General features: G+C 42.1%; 1 protein-coding gene across 2 annotated transcripts in view; it reads left to right on the forward strand.

Annotated features, from left to right (window-relative positions):
• The first annotated feature begins 7434 nt into the window (after window positions 1-7434).
• Window positions 7435-24165, forward strand: part of cnih3 (cornichon family AMPA receptor auxiliary protein 3) — a 106022-nt gene continuing 89291 nt past the window's right edge. The window contains exon 1 of one of the 2 annotated variants that reach the window (XM_003216071.4): window positions 7435-8386. In XM_003216071.4, coding sequence (XP_003216119.1) covers window positions 8306-8386 — 81 coding nt within the window. In that variant the 5' untranslated portion in view covers window positions 7435-8305. Of the gene's footprint in view, window positions 8387-8441; window positions 8551-24165 lie in introns of those variants that run through there. The other variant, XM_062972572.1, reaches the window with a different exon arrangement.

Here is a 24165-nt window from a genome sequence, read left to right on the forward strand (position 1 = left end):
GCAACATCCATTGTGGGTTAAAATTTTCAAAATAATGTACAGAAAAGCAATCTTTCTATAAGAAACAATTTGACTTGTATTTTTAAAAAAATCTCCTGATACATTGCAATTATTATTTCTATTAGCCAGTTTACACATCAAGTCAGTTTGCTTTTATTTATTATAATTCTCACATTTAGTCACTGCCACTCACACTTATTTGTAGTTCAGCTAGTACTTGTTCTTAAAGGACCATAACAGCAAACCACAACAGCAAAAATATTCGAATTTCCACAGTAATGGTACATCTCAGAGAATGCTAAAAAGGTTTTCCCCTGACATTAAATCTAGTCATGTCTGACTCTGGGGGTTGGTGTTCATCTCCATTTGTAAGCTGAAGAGCCGGCGTTGTCCGTAGAAGCCTCCAAGATTATGTGGCCGGCATGACTGCATGGAGTGCCATTACATTCCCGCCGGAGTGGTACCTATTGATCTACCCACATTTGCATGTTAACATCATAGCCTCTGATATACATTTCCGAAGTTGTGAACAAGATAGGATCTGTAGGTTTGTTCTTAAGGTGAATTTATATGTAAGTCCAGGTGCATTTTAAAATGTAACTCGGACCAAAAATATTTTCTTTAGCTTTGGATAGCATAGCAAAGGGTGTTTGTTTTGCTCTCTGTGCCCCTGTTCAGAAGATGACCCCTCATTTTCTGTCCCTGTGATAACTGGATTGTGAAAAAAAATGGCTTGTTGTGGAAACAAGGATTGGTGATAAAGCTTCAGTGGAGACACCTTTTTCCCATGAAAGCTCTTTTGGGAATGAATTCCCCTTCCGAGGGGTAGATTTCTCTCACTTACTGTTGTCTTACCCCTGTTCTTAACTGTGAGTAATTTGTAAGTTAGATGTTTGTAACTCAGGGACTGCCTGTACTCAAAACCCAGCATGATGGAAGAGATGAAAGAGTATTGTTTCCCTCTCATTTTTCCACTTTTCCTCTTTCCATTTTTTTTTTGTTCTCTTGTTCTAAGGTCGTAGGCCTAAGGAACTGAAAAGACTTTCAGTTATTTAGTCCTAAGCCTGTCCTCACTCATCCAGAAACTAACTATACCAGAGGTTCCCAAACCTATTTGGCCTGTGGGCCCTTTTTCTGTTATATCTTGCACTAGCTATGCCCGGCCACGCATTGTTGTGGCGAAGTATGGTGGTATGGGAAATAAAGTATTGAGGAATCGGTGGTAGTTAAGGTAAAGGTTTTCCCCTACATTAATTCAGTCGTGTCTGACTCTGGGGGTTGGTGTTCATCTCCATGTCTAAGCCGAATAGGTGGCATTGTCCATAGATTCCTCCAACCTCATGTGGCATGACTGCATGGAGCGCCGTTACCTTCCCGCCAGAGCAGTACCTATTCATCTACTCTCATTTGCATGTTTTTGAAGTTTAGGGTTGGCAGAAGCGGAGCCTAACAGTGGGGGCTCTCTCCGCTCCCCCTATTCAAACCTGTGACCTTTCGGTCTAGAATTTCAGCAGCTCAGTGCTTTAACACGCTGCGCTATCAGGGAATATTATTTCCTAAAGGTTGTGAATATACAATATTTTTGATATTTTTTTTGTCTGTTGGAGGCAAGTATGAATGCTGCAATTAGGGAAAATGATTAGCATGTAATGGCCTTGCAGCTTTAAAGCCTGGCTGTTTCCTCCCTGAGTGAATTTTTTGTTGGGAGGTGTTAGCTGGCCCTGATTGTTATAATTTTTATATATTCTGATTTTAGTGTTTTTGAATGCTTGGAGCCAGATTGTATTCATTTTCACGGTTCACAGTAACATAATAATAATAATAATAATAATAGTAATAATAGTAATGATAGTGATAATAATTACTTTGGTAATACACACTGCTTCACTCCCTCCTCAGCTTCCTTTCTGGAAGAATCCTTTTTGGGAGGTGTTAGCTGGCCCTGATTGTTGCCTTTGTGGAATTCCCAATTTCCCTACTTTCAGAGTGTTGCTCTTTATTTACTGTCCTGGTTTTAGAGATTATATTGTTCTGTATTATTCTACCACAGTAATTATTTCATATTACTGTAGAATCTCACTTATCCAACATTCGCTTATCCAATGTTCTGGATTATCCAATGCAGTCTGCCTTTTATTAGTCAATGTTTTTGTAGTCAGTGTTTTAAATTCATTGTGATAGTTTGGTGGTAAATTTTTAAATATGGTAATTACTAGATAGCATTACTGCACATGGAACTACTTTTTCTGTCAAATTTGTTGTATAACATGATGTTTTGGTGCTTAATTTGTATAATGATTACCTAATTTGATGTTTAATCAGCTTTTCCTGAATCCCTTCTTACTACCCAACATATTCACTTATCCAACGTTCTGCTGGCTTAGAACTGGATTATATGAGGTCCCTTCTACACAGCTGGATAAAATGCACACTGAAGTGGATTACATGGCAGTGTGGAGACAAGATAATGCAGTTCCAAGCAGATAATATAAGATTATAAATGGGTTATATAGCTGTATGGAAGGGCCTTGAGTCTACACTGCCATATAATCCAGTTCAAATCTGATAATCTGTATTTTATAGGCAGTGTGGAAGAGGCCTAAGTGAGGCCTAACTCTGCCTGTCCCCTGGGCTGAGTGGGTTGCTAGGAGACCGTGGGCGAAGCTTAGCCTTCTGGCAGCAATTGGATAAAAACAATTATTCCTCTCCCTAATATATAAAGAAAGATTTTGTGAGTTCATTTGGAAAATAAAGTAATCGCTATTACTTTAACTCATGTTACACAACAGACAAAACATGTACAAATTCATTTTCAATTTTTCTCTTCTTTATGTTCCATAGCCCCCATATTTTTTATTCAATGGCCCCCAATCGCACCCCAGGCTACTATTGCCCTCTGGGATCATCCTAGCAACTCCCCCCCCCCCCCCACACACACACTTTGGAAAGCACTGAACTATACACAATTCTCTCCCTCTCCATCGGTGCATCTATATGGTTGAATGAATGCATTTGGCCCCCTGTGGCACAGTGGGTTAAACCCTTGTGCCAGCAGGACTGATGACTTGAAGGTTAGGTTGCCGACCTGAAGGATGCTGGTTTGAATTCAACCCTTGGAGAGTGCGGATGAGCTCCCTCTATCAGCTCCAGCTCCATGTGGGGACATGAGAGAAGCCTTCCACAAGGATGGTTAAAATCATTAAAACATCTAGGGGTGCCCTGGGCAACGTCCTTGCAGATGGCAAATTCTCTCACACCAGAAGTGACTTGCAATTTCTCAAGTTGCTCCTGACATGAAAAAAAAATGAATGCAGTTTGACACCACTTTAGCTTCCATGGTTCCATGCTATAAAATCCTGGAATTTGTAGTTTAACACTCTGGCAGAGAAGGCTAAAGACCTTGTAAAACTACCACTCCCATGAGTCTGATGTAAACCAAAAATGGAGCACAGAAAAAGATACCAAGTCACATCAATTCCATAGCACTGAAACAGGACAGTCAAAGGAGTGTCAAATTGCATTTATTTTACAATGTAGATTTACCCAATGTTAAAGTTTGCTATTTTAGAATCTAAAAGAAAGTTGCTGTTTGTAATGCTGTTTAAATATTTAGTTTAACCTTTGCTTCTACAGAAGAGTCTCACTTATCCAACATAAACGGGCCGGCAGAATGTTGGATAATTGAATATGTTGGATAATAAGGAGGGATTAAGAAAAAGCCTATTAAACATCAAATTAGGTTATGATTTTACAAATTAAGCACTAAAACATCATGTTATACAACAAATTTGACAGAAAAAGTAGTTCAATACGCAGTAATGCTATGTAGTAATTACTGTATTTACAAATTTAGCACCAAAATATCACGATGAATTGAAAACATTGACTACAAAAATGCGTTGGATAATCCAAAATGTGTTGGATAATCCAGAATGTTGGATAAGCGAGACTCTACTGTATCTCTAAAGCATTTATTCAGATACAAGCTGCAACTTTAGCTTCTTTTTTCTCATCTTTTTGGATGAGATAGGTTTTTTAAAATCTTCAGGCTGTTTGGTTCAATTCAGATCAATGCTTAATTAAATACAAATATGCCAATACAGTCTTTTCCCCCCAATTTAACCATCTCACCCAGCAACAAAGAGTGGTAATACCATATATGCAACAAAGCTGCAACATGTGACTTTTCTGAATAAATGTATTTGTAATTGTGGTATATAAGTATTCCGATGCCTTTTGTTTGCTTATGAATGTTGATCAGCACAATAATGGCTTCCACTGGGATCCTTCCAGCAATACTTTTTGTTAAGGTACTTCTCATGTAATGTGAAGCGTAGACAGCTGTTTCCTACTTCATCTTACTTCTTTCCACAAAGGAGCCACTCGGAGTCTTCTTTGTGGAGAGAAAAAGCGGGGTATAAATAAATAAAACCAACATAATACACATCATCATGACCATCATGTTCATGTTCTTAGAATGGAAGCAAGTTAGTGCAATAACGGAGCGCCTGGTGGTGCAGTGGGTTAAACCTTTGTGCTGCAGGACTGCTGACCAATAGGTCAGTGGTTTGAATCTGGAGAGAGCAGGTGAGCTCCCTCCGTCAGCTCCAGCTCCCCATGAGGGGACATGAGAGAAGCCCCCCACAAGGAGGGTAAAACATCAACATCTGGGCATCCCTATGGCAACATCTGGGCGTCCCCCTTGCAGACAGCCAATTCTCTCACACCAGAAGTGACTTGCGGTTTCTCATGTCGCTCCTGACATGGAAAAAAGTGCATTTACTAGGCAGGGCTCTTTTAGCATGTATCCGTGAAAGGCATACAGGCCTTGCAAAAAGTATATTCTCCATTTATGTGGGGACCCATGAGATCTTTCTATTACACAGAACAAAGAGGCTACTCTAAAGAAAAGGCTATGGACAACGTCCAAGGGCAAGGAGTTGTTTATTTCCAGGGAGTAAGAGAAAACACTTTTTTCCCCTTTCTGTACCAAAATGACATGTCTGCCTTCGGCAACTATGTACCTTGCCAAGCAGTGAGGTGACATTTCATATTCTGCTCATAATAAATTTCCTTATCATTTCCTGTCTCAACTTGTAAGCGAGCTACTTCCTGGGTTTATTTGTAAATTCCAAACTCTTTTGTTTAGTTTGGCATTCATTTCTCAGATTTGATTTGATTTTTCTGTTTTTGTTCCTGTAATGTAGTTTTAGAAGGCTTGTTTTAAACTCCACGTGTCTGCAGGATGAATGGTGTTTTGAATGAACAAAGGAAACTCATTTGTGCTGTGCTGGGCATTTGCCCATTGCATTGCCATAGCATCTGTGCAACAGAATATTTCTGACGTTGTCTTGGAACAGCTGCTGTGAAACTGCTGCCTAGGAATCGTGTCCTGTAGCCAATAAACTGTAATGCTTAGGAACAAATAATAAAAACAAATGTATTTTAACAAATCAATTTGCTATACAATGTTGTAGACTATTCATCTGTGTTCTGTGTATTCATATTATCGCATCAGAACAGAATGTTTTTCATAGATTCTCCACAAATCATCTGCTGTTTTTCCCCCATCCATATTTATATGGATTATAAATATTCAGGTGTTGGAGGAAATGTAACACAATACTTTATAAATGATAACAACTTTTTTCTTCTTCAAAGGCTTATTGTTTTGCAATCTTTTAATAGTCTATCTAAAATGCTTCAATATTTTCAAGAGAAAAGGACACTCAAATATAAAATGACAAGCATGCCAAGTAATGCAAGTGTATTCAGCAATTGAAGCCAACTGTAATTTCCAATAGTTTTTCTCAACTTACTGAAACTTGGTTAATATGCTGTGCTTAATATCATTAACAGAATTGCTTCCAAGAAGTCTTTTCAGGCAAGTTCATTACTGTAATTTTTTTCAGCTTTGTGGCTCACTTGAAATATACAACATCCACATAAGGCAAAAAAAAGGTTTTCTGAAAATAAAATTTCCCAATGTGACATGAAAAATTTGATTATTTGAGTACATGCTATACGAGTGTTTTTAAAAAGTTTTAAGAGAAAGGGATTGGAATGGGATTGGATTAGTTGTGAGGTCTGTTGGAAACTAGGGAAGAGGGGTTTATATACCTGTGGAATGTTCAGGGTGGGAGAAAGAACTCTTGTCTGCCTGAGGCAGGTGTGAATGGTGCAATTGGCTACCTTGATTACCACTGAATAGCCTTTCAGCTTCAAGGTCTGGCTGCTTAATGCCTGGGGGAATCCTTTGTTGAGGTGTTAGATTGCCCTGATTGATTCCTGTCTGGAATTCCTTTGTTTTCTGAGTGTTTTTCTTTATTTACTCTTCTGATTTTAGAGATTTTTTTAAAATATTGGTAGCCAGATTTTGTTCATTTTTATGGTTTCCTCCTTTCTGTTGAAATTGTCCACATATTTGTGGATTTTTCTGTGTCATCTGACATGGTGGTTGTTAGAGTGGTCCAGCATTTTGGTATTCTCAAATAATATAGGTTGGGTCATCAAGTGCTCTGCTATGCTGGCTTCTCTGGTTGAGCTAGTCTGCAGTGCCTTTCTTGTTCCTTGGTTGTGTTTGGGCAATGCCGCTGTGTTTGGTGGTCCCTATGAAGACTTGTCCACAGCTGCATGGTATACGGCAGACTCCTGCAGACATAAGAGGATCCCTCTTGTCCTTTGCTGAGCGTGGCACTTGTTGGGTTTTCTTAATGGGTCTGTAGATATGTTGTCGAAGGCTTTCATGGCCGGGATCACAGGGTTGTTGTATGTTTTCCGGGCTGTATGGCCATGTTTCAGAAGTATTCTCTCCTGACATTTCACCCACATCTATGGCAGGCATTCTCTGAGGTTCTGTAGATAGTTTGTAGGTTGTATTCCTTCATCAGCTTCCCTATGCAGTCAGTTTGATGTCTGGTAAGAACACTTTTCCTCTAGATGGATCTTTGTCTTGTTCTTGGCCTTGTAGCTCTTCTGATGTCCGTGGTGGAGTATCTGGGGTTTCCTTTTGCCTGCTTTGGTAGGAGTTTGTCTGGTGGGTTTTTCCGGTGTGACTGCAGACTCAGAACTTGAGGTGCATCTATACCAGGCATGGGCCAACTTGGGCCCTCCAGGTGTTTTGGATTTCAACTCGGTTAGGAAGGCTGTTAAGAATGGTGGGATTTGAAGTCCAAAACACTTGGAGGGCCCATGTTGGCCCATGCCTGGTCTATACACTGACCAGTTTGAAATTGGATGGAGCTGTATGGGGTGGGGCATGGGAATGAGACATAGAGATAGATGGAGATGGAGACAGAGAGGGAGAGAGATGGAGAGAGGGAGGAAGGGAGAGAGAGATGGAGGTAGAGAAGTAGAGAGGGAGAGAGGGAGGGAGAGAGGTAAAGAGGGAGAGAGAGAGGGAGGTGGAGAGAGAGAAGGAGATAGAGAAGGAGGAAGAGAGAGAGAGTAAGAGAGGGAGGGAGAGAGGGAAATGGAGATAAAGAGGGAGCTAGAGAGGGAGGGAGATGGAGATGGAAATAGGGAGGGAGAGAGGGAGACTGAGAGGAAGTCTCCACTCGGGGATCCTGTCAGAGCTTTGTGTGTCTTCTTTTGCGGGTCCTGCCCAAGTCGCCCAAGTCGGAGGCGAAGCGTGAGGAAGGCGGGCGGCGCCAGTCCCCAACCTCTCCTCCTTCTCCTCTCCTTCCTCCTGCTTTCCCCTGCTCTTTGGTGAGTCTGGAAGAGTGAACTGCGAGCTGGGGAGACGCGCCTCGCTCCTCCCAGCCTTGGAAGCGGCAGCAGCAACAGGAGCCGCAAGTGGATGGCTGGGCTCCGCTTTCTCGCGGGCGGCGAAGGCGGCTCTCTGCTTCCCGCTCCCGGAGTCGAGGAGGGTCTCCTGCCTCTTCGCTTCCGAAGCGCTTAAGAGCCCAAGAGGCAGAAGCAGGCAAAGGCGAGGATGGAGAGAGGCGGGGGCGCGCCGCTTCCCGGCTGAGGAGGCGCTTGGTGTTGGTGTCCCCTTGGAGATGGGAGCGCGACTCCGGAGACGCCGCGTTTGAGGCTGGGCTCGGGCACTCCGGGGGCGCCTTGGACCAGCCTTTGCTCCTCGGAGCGCTTTGGCTTCCCCCCAAAGTTGGAGAGGCCCTTCCTTTCCCTTGGGCTCAGGTCTCCTGTCCCAGCACCAATGGCCCCTTGGAAGCGTTGAAAGCCAACGAGGAACCACCGCGCGGCTGGAGGGATGCTGCCGGACGCGTGGCGCGGGGTTCGGAGGTGACTTGGGGAGGGCGACGCGGGGGAACTTCGGGGGCGCCTTCGGGGCCCTTCTCCGGCCATGGCCTTCACCTTCGCCGCCTTCTGCTACATGCTCTCCCTGGTGCTCTGCGCCGCCCTCATCTTCTTCGCCATTTGGCACGTGAGTAGCTACAGAGGCTCTTCCTCGAGGCTTCCGCCAACTTTCCGCCGCCCTCCAGCCCTCTTCCTTGGCGGCCGGTTCTGGGCCCCACAACCCACGAAGGGTCTCGACATGGGAGAGGAGGGCCACCCCGTTTTGAGTGGAGATGTTGAGCACACATGGAGGCAAGAGTGGTCCCTGAAAACTAGTTTCAAAGCTATGGGGCTTTAGACATTTTGGACTTCAACTTGAATTTTAATGGTTTCGTGGCTTTTAACTATGGCCCCATCTGCACTGCCATACAATGCCCTTTTAGAATGCATTGAACTGTCAGTGTGGACCAGACATGAGTATGAAATTGGATCCATTTAGCTCTGAGAAGTGGAGTCTGAAATGGGAGCCAGGTTTAACAATTTAATAGATGTCGCATTGAGGAGGTGGCTGGGCTTGTTTTCAGCTGCTCTAGAGAGCAATGGGTTCAAACTGCAGGAAAAGAGATTCTTCCTAAACATTAGAAAGAACTTCTTGATGGTAAGAGCCATTTGGCAGTGGAATATTCTACTTCAGAGTTTTAAAGGAGAGGCTAGTTGGCCATCTGTTGGGAGTGCTTTGAATGTATTTTCCTGCATGGCAGAGGGTTAGACTGGATGGCCCTTGTGGTCTCTTCCAACTCTGGTTCTAGGATCCTGCTTGCCTGTCCCTTTTTCTAGAAATGATGGCTGAAGCATGTGGTGAAAATCAAAGACCACATCAATCCATCATCAGATACAGACTCCAGGTCCCATGTTCCCATTGCCTGGAAGGCTTCAGCAGGGCTGTTTGCACATTCACTTGCCAGCCATTGGGGGCCTGCAGGGCCAACCCCACCATTAAGCAAAGAATTGAGCATCTTTCAGTGACCTAACTGTGCAGCAAATTGTTCATTGGGTTGCTGTGAGTTTTCTGGGCTGTATGACCATGTTCCAGAAGCATTTTCTCCTGATGTTTTGCCCACATCTATGGCAGGCATCCTCAGAGGTTGTGAGGATGCCTGCAGTAGATGTGGGTGAAACATCAGGAGACAGTGCTTCTGGAACATGATCATACAGCCCAGAAAACTCACAGCAACCCAGTGATTCTGGCCATGAAAGCCTTCGACAACACAAGTTGTTTTGTTGTATTTTTATTGATAGATATGGGGAGAGATGGTAGTGAGAGTTTCAGTCTTAAAGAGTTGAAAATGACTGCATGGGTCATCTAGTTTATTGATGCCATGACTATAATTCTCAACTTTAATACTCCTGAACAATAGCATTCCAGTCACTGTTTAAAGATCTCCAAATGTGAGAACACCACCTGCTGATGCTTAATGTTTAGGTGGGATTTCTTGACATGTGCCCTGATAACTTGTTTTGTCTTGTGTTATCTCCCTCAGGCAGCAAAATGTCTTGGTCTGGTCCAGGACCACATCTCCAGGACCAGCTCAAACACATTTCTTGTGTTGAAGGAAAGTGTGGGAGCTGGGTAGTAGGGTCACCTATACATTTGGACAGCATAAGTCTGAAGGGGCCATGGGTATAGACTAGGCATGGGCAAACTTGGGCCCTCCAGGTGTTTTGGACTTCAACTCCCACAATTCCTAACAGCCTCAGGCCCTTTCCTCCCCCCCCCACACTTAGCGGCTGAGGGGGAAAAGGAAAGGGCCTGAGGTTGTAAGGAATTGTGGGAGTTGAAGTCCAAAACACCTGGAGGACTCAAGTTTGCCCATGCCTGATATAGACAAATGCCCAGACTGCTTCTCCCCATGGAAGTGAATCCTGGACAGTTATGGTTCATTAGGAAGATGTTTCCATTCCTATACAGGCAGTCCCCAAATTACAAACATCCAACTTACAAATGACTCATAGTTAAGAACAGGGGTGAGACGACAAGAAGTGAGAGAAATCTACCCCTCAGAAGGGAAATTCATTCTTGAAAGAGTTATAATGGGAAAAAGATATTTCAACTGAACCTTTCACAACAAGCCATTTGTAAATAAATAAATAAAATCAAATTATCACAGGGACAGAAAGTGAAGTAAAATCTTCAGAACAGGGGCACAGAGATCAACACAAACACCACAGCAGTGTTAACCCTCCCCTAGGCTATCCCCGAGTTGCTGAACTTGCTGACTGAAAGGTCGGCAGTTCGAATCCAGGGAGTAGGGTGAGCTCCCGCTGTTAGCCCCAGCTTCTGCCAACCTAGGAGTTCGAAAACATGCAAATGTGAGTAGATCAATAGGTGCCGCTCCAGTGGGAAGGTAATGGTGTTCCATGCAGTCATGCCGGTCACAAGACCTTGGAGATGTCTACAGACAATGCTGGTTCTTTGACTTAGAAATGGAGATGAGCACCAACCCCCAGAGTTGGACATGACTAGACTTAATGTCAGGGGAAAACCTTTAGCTTTACCATAGGCTATCCAAAACCTGGGGTATATATATTTGCTGGAGTTACACTTAAAAATGTATCTGCTCAGCCTTGCATATAAATTCAACTTAAGACCAAACCTACAGAATCTTGTTCATAACTTGGGGACTGCCTGCATCTGGTTGTAAGGCTTCTTCACACTGGCCCTAAAAGTGTGGTGGCCAGTGTGTATGTTGCCACAACAGAGGTATGATTATTGGGTGTAATTCTATGATCCCACCCCCAATATTAAAGGAGTATGTATGTTTGTGAGGAGGTAATTCTGAGCTCCCTTATCATGTACCAAAATCAAGTGTAGAGAAAGGAGTGCACTTATGGAACAGAATGTTTCTTCCAGTTGTTGCCTCACTAGTTTGTCTTTTTCCAATAGCTGGCTATATTATTAGGTGAGTTATTTCATTAAGTGGTAGCAAGGCATCATCTGTAAAATATGATGCATATTTGAAAAGGATGGGTGGGAAGATGCGGGCCACTTAAGCCATTGTCTGAATGGTGAGCTTTCAGGTGATGAAGTCTGGAATGTACTGAATCATAGAATCATAGAGTTGGAAGAGACCTCATGGGCCATCCAGTCCAACCCCCTGCCAAGAAGCAGGAAAATTACATTCAAAGCACCCCCAACAGCTGTCCATCCAGCCTCTGCTTAAAAGCTTCCAAGTAAGGAGCCTCCACCACTGTTTGTGGCAGATTTCCAGTGCCGAACAGCTCTCACAGTGAGGAACTTCTTCCTAATATTCAGGTGGAATCTCCTTTACTGTAGTTTGATGCCATTGTTCCATTGCGCCCTAGTCTCCAGGGCAGCAGAAAACAAGCTTGCTTCCTCCTCCCTATGACTTCTCTTCATATATTTATACATGGCTATTATGTCTCATCTCAGCCTTCTCTTCTGCAAGCTAAACATGCCCAGCTCTTTAAGTCACTCCTCATAGGGCTTGTTCTCCAGACCCTTAATAATTTTAGTTGCCCTCCTCTGGACACTTTCCAACTTGGCAACATCTCCCTTCAACTGTGGTGTCCAGAATTGGACACAGTATTCTAGGTGTGGTCTGGCCAAGGCAGAATAGAGGGGTAGTATGACCTCCTTTTGATGCAGGCCAAAATCCCATTGACTTTTTTTGCCACCGTATCACATTGTAGGCTCATGTTAAACTTGTTGTCCACCAAGACTCCAAGATCTTTTTCACATGTACTGCTGTCGAGTCAGGCGTGTATGTCTCAGGCATGTATGGGAGATGTGTATGTCTGGTTCAAATTGCTCTTGAGTTGAATTAGGCACTGCAGTTCAATGTACTGTAACCTACTTTTTGAGAGGGAAAAGATCATTTGGTGGGAGGAGAGAGAATCATTACACTGTCTGTCCTGTAATCCTTGGAGGAAGCGAAGACATAAATCTAGCAACTAAAAAAGCTGTGCTTGAAATTGGATAACAATTTCAGCTTTTTCCTCATATATCTGATTCAGACAAACTAGACATAATTTAGACAAAGATATTTAACAGGTAACAAGAAGAACAAAAATGCAAGGTGTGTTTTATATGGGCTGATTTTTTTTTACATATTAGCTTTTTAACGTGATAAATTCATGAGAACTTAAATTTGATGTTTTATTTAAAAATGTAATCTCTGCAAGTCAGATTTCCCTGAAAAGACATCTTCTAAAACACATGAATAGAAAAAGTATTTTTTTGTGAGCACAAGCATCCACATTTATTGTAGTGCTAGTTTCGAAAGGTGGCCAACAGGCTTTCCTGTCCTTGATGATGTCATATCAATATCTTGCTGTGGCGCAAGCTGGAGAGCAGCCAGCTGAGACCAATCACTCTGACCAAGAGGTCATGAGTTCGAGGCCAGCTCGGAGCCTGCATTTGTCTTGTCTTTGTTCTATGTCAAGGCATTGAATGTTTGCCTATATGTGTAATGTGATCCGCCCTGAGTCCCCTTCAGGGTGAGAAGGGTGGAATATAAATGCTGTAAATAAAATAATAAATAAAATAAATCTTGTTCATCTGATTCACTTTCCTGGAAATGTGGAAAGATAGGGGCCAATATTTGATGGCCAAGACACCAGAAGCTTCAGAAGGACATGCTAAATAAGTAATTGGAAATCCATAATTGGGTCTTCTGTCTCTTTTAAATTATTTTAGCATCAGCAGCATTGAATGAAATGGCTGTATGTGTGTGAGAGAAATTAGATCATTCAAATGATGGGTGGGTGGGCTTCTGCCCTGACTATTTTCAAAATAAATGAAAAAAACATGGGAGACCCAGCCACGGACTTCCACCCTCTTGCCTAGCATAGCTCTGAGTTTCTTATTACCTTGAAGACATTGCATCAGCATTTGATGGGGTGTTCTTTTGGGCAGCCCAATTAGCCTCCAGAAAGTCTTGCCTGTTGGACTCTCTTATAGAAATAGTAATCAAAATATGATGAAATGCTGTTTTTGACAGCCTGCCTCTCAAAATATTTTTCTATTACACTTTGAAAGTCAGCACACTGAAATGTAAATGCAAATGTAACATTTCAGTTGACCCAAGTTGCCTCTGAAATGCCTGAATTACCATGTCCAGCAAACCTGGTGACAGCCGCATTTGCCTTTGTCCACATATGTTGCCAAAACATGTGGCTGTCAGTATTCTGCTAGGAGCCTAGATGGTGGCCAGAAGCTTGTTGGTTTGGTTGCTGCATGCCTTGGTAGTGTTTCGCCAAACACATTTTTTTAGCCTCTTTGAACATCTTTTTTGAGGGAAAAAAGTTCATACTGTTCTATAAATGTCATTATAAACAAAGAGATAACATAATCTGCTCCTCCCAAGATAGAGGAAGGGAATAGGACTGCCATTGCTTCCAGAAGCAATTCATGTCTCCTCTCCATTCCCTTTGTTGGTGTGGAAAGAGGTTTGAACTCACCCTGCTTGCAAGTGGCTGCATTGTATGTGTGATGGCAAAGATGGCAAATGGAAATAGATGAAATCTTTCTTTCTGGGTACTCAACACACACATATCACTTGAAGTACTAAATGTGTCGCAGGAAAACCAACCATTATCCATCATGTCAGACTCCAAAACATAGAAAGGATTCCCTGAAATGCACAGGCAAGAGGCCACTACAGCTAGAAATGTAAACCAAAGATATGCACTATACAACAGTAATTAAACCAAAATATAATCCATTTGTTACCAACACATATACATTCATAGAAAGTAAAACTCTATATTCAGAGAAAGTAAAACTCTATATTCAGAGTTTGTGAGTCCAATGCCCACCAGAGTTCATATTCCACATGGAGGACTGTATAACATAGACATCTTCAGATCATATACTCTTTGGTCTAAATTGTGATACCATTGAGACCTTAATATTCTATCCATCAATAAACTTAAAACTAAACAGTTTTGTGTTCTCGCTATGCTATGTCATTTAGAAGCCCTTACGTTTCCTCATTGGGATGGGATCATCTAGGTCAGCCTTACCCAAATTAGTGTGTTGGAGTATTAATAGCAACATCCCCAGCCATCATGGCCAATGGCCATTTCGCTTGGGGATGTCAATTTAGCATATCAAATTGATGAAGATTGACACAACTCCTGACCTTAAACTTGGGAGGAGTTCCTTATTTTGACAGCAGATGAAGCTGGTGACTGTCATAGGAGAGGATGAACATGCATCTGTCTTTTCTCTGTTCTGATGTTCTTCTACATCATGGCAATTTTTGAAAGTATTTTTTTAACTTATTACAACACAAAATACTGCTTTACATGGTCTGATTTGACACTGCACTTCAGACTTATTTTGCTCACATTTATTAAGTGTATTGAGAGCAGATTTCAAAATTTGGAAATTTCAGCATTTTGAAAATAGCTAACAAAATGGTTAATAAAGTAGAAATATTCCTGGATTCCTCGTTTAACTGAAAATTTAGTAATAAAGCAAAAATGACACGAAAATAACTATAGATTTGTTCATTCACCACAAGAAAGTTGTCATTCATCATGTTTCAGCAGACTTTTGTTCAAAACTAACAATATGTATAATGTGAAATGAACTAACCAGTTCAAGTAAGTAAACTCCAAACGTTTTGAACTTTTTGGAGACAATTTGATGGCTTATTCCAAAAGGCATGAATGACCTTTTCTCATACTAACCATCAGTTTCTCTATTAGGGTTGTTGTATGTTTTTCGGGCTGTATGGCCATGTTCCAGAAGTATTCTCTCCTGACGTTTCGCCCACATCTATGGCAGGCATCCTCAGAGGCTGTATTCTCTGTTTCTCTATTACAGTAGAGTCTCACTTATCCAACATAAACTGGCTGGCAGAATGTTGGATAAGCGAATATGTTGGATAATAAGGAGAGATTAAGAAAAAGCCTATTAAACATCAAAATAGGTTATGATTTTACAAATTAAGCACCAAAACATCATGTTATACAACAAATTTGACAGAAAAAGTAGTTCATTACACATTAATGCTATGCAGTAATTACTGCATTTACAAATTTAGCACCAAAATATCACAATGCATTGAAAACATTGACTACAAAAATGTGTTGGATAATCCAGAACATTGGATAAGTGTAGACAGAGCTTTACTCAGAAGGGTTTTTTTGGGCATAATTTGTTCAGAGGAGGTTTGCCTTAGCTGCCCTCCGAGGCTGAGGGAGTGTGACTTCCCAGTGGGTTTCTGTGACTGAACAGGGGATTCAAACCATGGTCTCCCAGTAGCCCAGCATTCAAACCACCACACCATCTTGGCTCTCTGGCCAAACATGTAGATTCAAATTTTTTTAACATGATGTGGGAGCAGGTGGGGCAAACTTATCTACTTTGCCCCTTTTCTCCATTTTGCTGTTCATGTGTGCTCATGAAGGCAGTTGCTCCTTACTTTGCATGTATTTGCAGTTCAGCACGCTCAATTGGAATTGCTGTTATTTATTCATTTTTTTCAATCATTTTGCAGCTGTCCTTCATCCATAAAGATAACAAAGCAGTGTGCAACCTCTTTTGGTGCCTTTCAGTTGTATTTCATTTCAGCTCACATCACTCCTAGCCAGCATATCCAAGATTAAGGATGGTTAATAAAACCAAGGGGTATATTGACAAAAATCTTCCGCTGATGGTTGCTATACCATCCTTGCCATTAGGTAGAATGAAATAAATGCCCCAGACTGGATATGTGGGGCACTGTTAAAGAGCAACAACTTGCCATTTTAAAAGTGTGGTTTCTGTTAGCTTGTCTGACTGTCTGTTTGGGTGCAGTTTCAGGCTCTGAAATCTACTTGGCTTAGTGCCAAAGAAGCAAAGTTGTCACAAGAAGGGAAGTGAAATTTGTTGAAAAGTTACGAAGTGGGCAGGGGATTTAATAAAGGCTTTTAATGTAGGAAGGGGTTTTAAAAAGTCTTAAATCCCACAGTATCAAAGGAGTAAATGACATGTTTGGGCTCCACTCTTTGCCCTTTAGGTACTTTTCCTTTAGTGGATGTGGTATGAGGACACACATATACTCCCACTCCTTTTTTATTTTGGTGCCTGCCAAAGCAGCTCAGAGAATTTGAAGGGCAAGAGAGCTCCGACTTCCTCAGCCACTGAATTCTTGCAATTAAGTCAGTAACTATAACAACTAACTGCTTGAAAATGCCACCACAACAGTATCTGTGGTGATGAAAGTAGGAAGCAAAGGAAAGAAGAGGCACTCAGCACCACAGAGATAGACATTGTGGGTGGATAAGATGTAAAGAACGAAATGATAATGTTACTGCTGAAGGCTGTGTTCTTAGAGATAGGACACTCCACAGCCTGGAGAGATACTCACTTGATTTCTGCTTTGGTTCACTCTCACTATTGGGGAAAACACACAGAGAGACACACACAGATAGTGAAAAGCATATTAACTTCTTTAGAACACTAATTTGAATGACCTTTTTGAATCCTTTTTTTCTGTACAACTTTTCTCAGAGCCGATGCCTTTCAGATGTCTTAGACTACTACTCCCATCACTGTGCTAACTTACTTAATTACTTAGGCGATCCCTCGTAGTTCGAGGAGGATTGTCTTCCATCTCTGGTGTCTTGGGGGTGGGTTCTTAGGTGGCTGAAGAGACCTATTCTTGATCTGCATGTTCTCCCGCAGTGAGGACATCGGTTTCCAGGTGGAAGGCGGTCCCGGTCAGGGTTGGCTTGATGCTCCTTCCTCTTGGCACACTTCTCCCTTAAGCCCTCCATTTGTGCCTCTTCAAACTCCGCAGCACTGCTGGTCACAGTTGACCTCTAATTAGAGCATTCAAGGGCCAGGGCTTCCCAGTTCTCAGTGTCTATGCCACAGTTTTTAAGGTTGGCTTTAAGCCCATCTTTAAATCTCTTTTCCTGCCCACCAACATTACGTTTCCCGTTCTTGAGTTCGGAGTAGAGCAACTGCTTTGGGAGACGGTGATCGGGCATTCAGACAACGTGGCCAGTCCAGCGGAGTTGATGGCGTAGGAGCATCGCTTCAATGCTGGTGGTCTTTGCTTCTTCCAGCACGCTGACATTTGTCTGCCTGTCTTCCCAAGAGAGTTGCAGGATTTTTCTGAGGCAACGCTGATGGAAACGCTTCAGGAGTTTGGTGTGATGTCTGTAGACTGTCCACGTTTCGCAGGCGTAGAGCAGAGTTGGGAGGACAGTGGCTTTATAAACAAGCACCTTGGTATCTCTATGGATGTCCCGATCATCAAACACTCTCTGCTTCATTCTGAAAAATGCTGCGCTCGCAGAGCTCAGGCGGGGTTGTATTTCAGTGTCAATGTTGATTTTTGTGGAGAGGTGGCTGCCAAGGTAGTGGAAATGGTCAATGTTTTCTAATGTTACACCATTAAGCTGTATTCCTGGCATTGCAGAGGGTTTAGCTGGTGCCTGTTGGCATATTGGAGTTCTATAACAGATGTTGTGGTGACCTTGGTTTTGGCTCTCAGTCTGCTTGCCATCTGTCCAATAGATGATTTCCACCCCGGTGGGAAGCTTCCCATTAACAAGGTGAAGTATCATAGCGATGAAGATGGAAAATAAGGTAGGGGCAATAACACATCCCTGCTTGACACCTGATTCCACCTTAAATGGGTCACTTTGGGAGCCGTTGCTGTCCAAGACTGTTGCCATCATGTCATCATGGAGGAACCGCAGGATGTTCACAAATTTGTCAGGGCACCGGATTTTTTGGAGGATGGTCCAGAGAGTGCTGCGATTAACTGTGTCGAATGCCTTTGCAAGGTCAATGAATGCCATGTACAGAGGTTGGTTTTGTTCCCTGCATTTTTCTTGGAGCTGTCATGCAGTGAAGATCATGTGCACTGTTCCTCTGGAGGGACGGAAGCCATTCTGGGATTCTGGGGGGGGGGGGTGTCTTCTGAGACAGGGAGAAGGCGGTTTGCAAGGATTCTTGCAAGGATTTTCCCAGCGGAGGTTAGAAGGGAGATACCGCGATAGTTCCTGCAGTCTGTTCTATCTCCTTTCTTGAAAAGGGTGATGATGGTGGCATCCTTGAAGTCTGCTGGGATTTTCTTGGTCACCCACACCTTTTCAATGAGCTGGTGGAGTTGTTGTATCAGCCCAGGTCCACCCGCTTTGAAGATTTCAGCAGGGATCCCATCAGGTCTGTTGGCTTTGTTGTTTTTTTGTTGGCTGATGGCATTGCTAACTTTTTCCAAACTAGGCAGTGCTGCAAGCTCATCCCTGGTTTGTTGTTGCGGGATTTGTTGTTCGGCCACATTGGAGCTGCGATTCAGCAGGTTCTGGTAGTGCTCTTTCCAACGTAGTGCAATTAATGTTTTGTCCTTCAGAATTTTGGTTCCATCTGATGAGCGTAGCGGCTGTATGCCATGGTTTCTTGGTCCGTAAATGATCTTTGTGGCTTTGAAAAATCCCTGAGCATCATGGGAATCTGCAAAGTGTTGGATTTCTTCAGCCTTCTTTGTCCACCAGATGTTCTTGAGTTCTCTGGTCCTTCTTTGGACCTCAGCTTTTGCACTGGCATAGATCTTTTTCTTGGCAGCACAGTTGGTGTCTCTCTGCCATGTTTGGAAGGCTTTCCTTTTGTTATCAATTAGCTGTTAGATCTCTTTGTCATTATCATCAAACCAGTCTTGATGTTTCTTAGTTTGGTATCCAATGGTTTCTTTGCAGACTGTGATGATGGAGGTCTTCAGTTTGTTCCAATTTTCCTCAACATTTTTGGGGTGTTCTGTGGGTAGATGATCTTTAAGTGTTGTTTGTAGAAGGGCTCGTTTGGAGGGCTCCTGAAGGGCTTGGGTATTCATTTTGCACCTTATTTTTCTTCCTTGGAGTCTGCGTTTGGGGGTGATCTTGATAGCCATTGTGGATCGGATTAACCTGTGGTCTGTCCAGCAGTCATCAGCACCTGTCATGGCTCTTGTGAAAAGCATATCACGGCAGTCTCTGGCACGTGTAATTACATAGTCCAAGAGGTGCCAATGCTTTGACCGGGGATGCTTCCATGATGTCTTGAGCTTGTTTTTCTGGCGGAAGAGCATGTTGGTGATGACAAGGTTGTGCTCTCTGCATTTGGTGAGAAGCAAGATGCCATTCGAGTTGCTTTTTCCGACCCCGTCTTTTCCCATGATCCCTGGCCACAGGTCGGAGTCCCGTCCGACTCTGGCATTAAAGTCCCCCAGGAGGATGATTTTGTCCTTCTTAGGTATCTCCGATAGGATGGTGTCCAGCTGACAATAAATTTTTTCCTTGATGTCTTCATCAGCATCTAGAGTTGGTGCATAGGCACATATGATGGTTGCCTGTTGGTTTTTGGCAAGGTTAATTCAGAGGGTTGAGAGTCGTTCATTGATGCCAGTGGGTGCTTCAGTCAGGTGCTTCACCAGGTCATTTCTGATAGCAAAGCCAACTCTGTGTATTCTTCGCTCTTCTTCAGGCAGTCCCTTCCAGAAGAAGTGTCCAGAGGAGGGTGACTAAAATGATTAAGGGTCTGGAGAACAAGCCCTATGAGGAGCAGCTTAAGCAGGCCAAAATCCCATTGGTTTTTTTTGATGCCACATCGTATTCTTGGCTCATGTTCAACTTGTTCCCCACGAGGACTCCAAGATCTTTTTCACACGTACTGCTGTCGAGCCAGGTGTCCCCCATTCTGTATCTTTGCATTTCATTTTTCTGCTTAAGTGGAGTATCGTGCATTTGTCCTTGTTAAACTTCATTTTGTTAGTTTTGGCCCATCTCTCTAATCAGTTAAGATAGTTTTGAATTCTGCTCCTGTCTCCTGGAGTATTTGCTATCCCTCCTAATTTGGTGTTGTCTGCAAACTTGATGATCCCCATAGAGCCTCATATCCTCCAGATATCCTGGACCCAAACCATATAGGGCTTTATATGTCATAAGCAGCAATCTGAATTGTTCCCAGAATAAGATTGGAGGGCAGTGGAACTGTTGCAACAAGGGAGTTGTATGCTCCCCATTTGCCCCAGTTAGTAATCTAGTTGAAGTTCTTTGTGCCAGCTGAAGTGTCTGTGTACATTTCAAATGCCAACCCATACAGAAAATAGTAATGCAAACTGGAAGTGGGGAAGTCATGTGTCATTCTGATCAGATCAGAGATATGTAGAGAGTATATTCTTGTTGCAGAAAATAATTTAAGGTGAAATGATAGCTTTTGTTTTGTTCTGGTGTCAGCAGTGAATGTTCTGAAAATAAATTTAATTCCTTTTCCTGTGAGTGTATAATTATAGATATAACACTTGTATAAGTAAACAGTGTAACACAGCTCTTCAAAAAGGGTTGAGAGAGCCTGTTTTCCTAGAAAAAAGGCACCAACTAACATTTAACAAGGTTTCTCTTAATGTGTTCAGCATCTAGTGTTCTCATAAGACAATAATTTTGGCATTTTCTAGCTCTTGAAAATATGAATGTGCAAAGCAGTGACGTACAAATGTCATGTAGATGTTTATATATAATAGCTTTCTCTGTAAAAGTCTAAGCTTCAGAACTGAATAATTGCTGTTGCCAATATAGAATATGAGAAATATGTTACTTGGAATTAGGGAGCAGGGAGTCACACTGGTAGAGGGAAAGAGTTCGGTAGTTCAGGCATGAGCCAGAGCATGAGTAAAAGGAGCAGTGCTTCTAGGATAGTTTGTTGTTATGTTTGCCATCAAGTTGGCTTCGACTTACTGTGACCCTATGAATATGACGCCTCCATGAGCCCCAGTTATCAACTACCCTTCCCTGCCTTTCTTAATTGAATAAACCCACCCATAATGAGGTCTCCTTTTTCTATTGCCTTCTAGTTTGCCATTATTGTCATTTTCAGTGAGTCATATCATCTCATATATCCAAAACATGATAGTCATTTTGTTTTTTAGTAAGAGATGAAATCACTAACAAAGGCATTTTTCACCTTCTTTGAAGCAGAGATACTCCTCCTGCCCTGTCTCCTTGGCCCTAAAGAAAGCCCTCTCTATGAAACTAGTATTTGCTCTGGGAGAGAAAAACCCTACTTGTTGATGTTTACTTAAAAAAAGAAACAAGGAAATTATTTGTCTTGTTTTCAAAACAAGTTGTTTCAGGGTTGATCTTCTGAGTGGGACTTGTTAAAAGGTTGTTTAACCTTTAAATATTTTTTTTTCTGATTATTACCTGCACATGTTAGACTCCTGTGGAAATAAATGAACAGTCATCAATGCAAGGAAATGGGATCAACATGGCAATATTTATTTATTTTTAATAATAGTTTTTATTTTGCTTTTATCTATTATTACAGTGAAAGCGAGGAAAACAGTTGTGTGTAGACAGTGGGGTGAAAGTAGAGACCAGAGACCAAAAAAGCAAAAGAAGATAACACCAGCAAAGGAAAGATAAATAAATAATAAACTTAAAAAAATAGGTGTAAAAAAAAATTTAAAAAGAGAGAAAAAATAATAAAAACAAAAAAAAAAAACAAAAAATGTGGATGACTTCCCATTGACCTAAAGAATGCCACACTAAAGAATGTAAAACTACTGGAATTAGAGGGCCATGACCTGCGCTCAGGATGGCACAATTATTTATGGTACAACAAAAGGAAAACTGAGAAAAATTTCGGTAATCATTATATTCGAGCATCTCTAATAAGGGTGTGGGGAAAATATAAAGACAGACTGTACGCAAGAACTCCATGTTGGATATCCCCAATAGAAGCCAAACACAAAAGAGAATTAGCGACAGAAAATTGGCTAACATACAAACAAATTTTGAGAAAATCAAACAACCAAAACTTTAATATAAAGACACATGATGAACTTAAAAAAGAATTTCCAAAAATAACATGGTTTCAATACTATCAAATAAAACAGTGCTATAAAGAGGATACAGAAAAGGGATTTTCACAAAATCAAGGCCCTTGGGAAACTATAATGCAAAAAGGAAAAAAAATTATTAGGATATTATACCAGATGTTATTAGAATGGTCAACAGAGGAGGAACAAATTAAACACTGTCAGGTAAAGTGGGCCCAAGATATAGGCCACAGCATAAACATAAACCAGTGGGAGGAAATCTGGAATAAAAAAAATAAAATACACCATAGCCACAGAAATCCAAGAAAATTGGTATAAGATGTTTTTTAGATGGTACCTCACCCCTGTCAAACTAGCAAATTTTAACAAACACAATACGAATAAATGCTGGAAATGTAACAAAGAAGTAGGAACCTTCTTACACCAATGGTGGAAATGTAAGAAAATCAAAGAATACTGGAAAAAAGTCCACAAGGCATCACAATCAATACTAGGACTCAAGTTCCCTCTATCACCAGAGACTTATCTATTAGGAATATCAAATGTAAAAACAAGCAAGAATCAAGACAAATTACTATTTCTTATTGGAACCGCAGCAAGACTAGTTGTAGCCAGAATATGGAAGCAAAAGGAGGTACCGTCCATCAACGATTGGATTCTAAAATTGTTTGATATAATACAAATGGATATGTTAACTCAAAGACTAAGAGAAGTCAAAGAAAAAACAGACTGGCTGGGCTTCAGAGACTTCATTCAGAAAGAAGGATATAATTTAACAATAGACTTATTTGGTATGTGATATACACCAAAACTACAAGACTGTTAATACCTGAGATGAAAACAGACTACAAGATTTTGAAACCCTCAAGAGGTCTATTTATTTATTTATTTACAGCATTTATATTCCGCCCTTCTCACCCCAAAGGGGACTCAGGGCGGATCACATTACACATATAGGCAAACATTCAATGCCTTTTAACATAGAACAAAGACAAGACAAACATGGCTCCGAGCAGGCCTCGAACTCATGACCTCCTGGTCAGAGTGATTCATTGCAGTGATTCATTGCAGCTGCTCTCCAGCCTGCGTCACAGCCCGAGCCTAATAGAAAAATATGAAGCAACTTCTAAGACTTAAAAATATGACATTGGAAAATGTTTATTTATTTATTATTATTATTATTATTATTATTATTATTATTATTATTTTATTTACCACATTTGTACCCCATCCTTCTCAACCCTGAGTGTTCTTGCTGTTTCCAATTTTAATTTTTTATTTTAATTCTACAAGAACCAAACATCCTCTGTTTGTGCTTCACAATGTCTTTGCAATGGTATCTTCTGAACAATAATAAAAAAGCTCACTGTACCAAAATCATCTCATTTCATTTTGCTGTTCCTAAATGGCTCTGACTGTCTCTTTGGCAGACAAGCCTCTGGCTTTATATTCTCCCCTCCATTGACAGAGGTAAACTTGGTCAGATATGCTCTGGTTTGCCATACTCTTCTCCTTACAATTACTAGGCAATGTTCTAGACCAGGCGTGGGCAAACTTTCTAACTTGGGGGCCACACGGCAGGCCAGAGTGGGGTGGGTGGGCCGGGAGGGTGTTATCTCCCTCCTCTTTCTCCAACTCCTCTGCAGCCACTGCCTTCCTCAAGGGTATATTCTCCCTTGAAAAGAAGAAGAGCAGGAGCAGGAGGGAAGGGAAGGAGAGCCTGCAGGACATGTCAAATCCTCCTCTTGGCAAGCAACTGCCCAGGGCTCTCCTTTTTCCCTTCCCTCCTGCTCCTTCTTTGGCCAACAACATGGGCCGCCTCCTGAAGGCCCCCTCCTTGGGGCTAGTGCATCTTCCCAGAGCAACTTTCCAAGGGGGAACTTGTCCTTGAGGAAGGTGGCAGAGGAAGAAGAGGAGGCGGAGGAGGAGCCATCCTCCTCATCACCGGGGGCAGAGGCTGGGAAGAAGGGGAGCGTGTTAGCAAGGAGCAGCAGGCCAGGAAGGCCAGGAAGAGGTTCTGCTTGAGGCTGGTGCTGAGGCAACATGTGACTGCCCCGGTCCTCCTCTCAGCATGAGGATGCAGTGGGCC

This window comes from Anolis carolinensis, chromosome 1, assembly GCF_035594765.1.
Source record: "Anolis carolinensis isolate JA03-04 chromosome 1, rAnoCar3.1.pri, whole genome shotgun sequence".
NCBI classification, from domain to species: domain Eukaryota; kingdom Metazoa; phylum Chordata; class Lepidosauria; order Squamata; family Dactyloidae; genus Anolis; species Anolis carolinensis.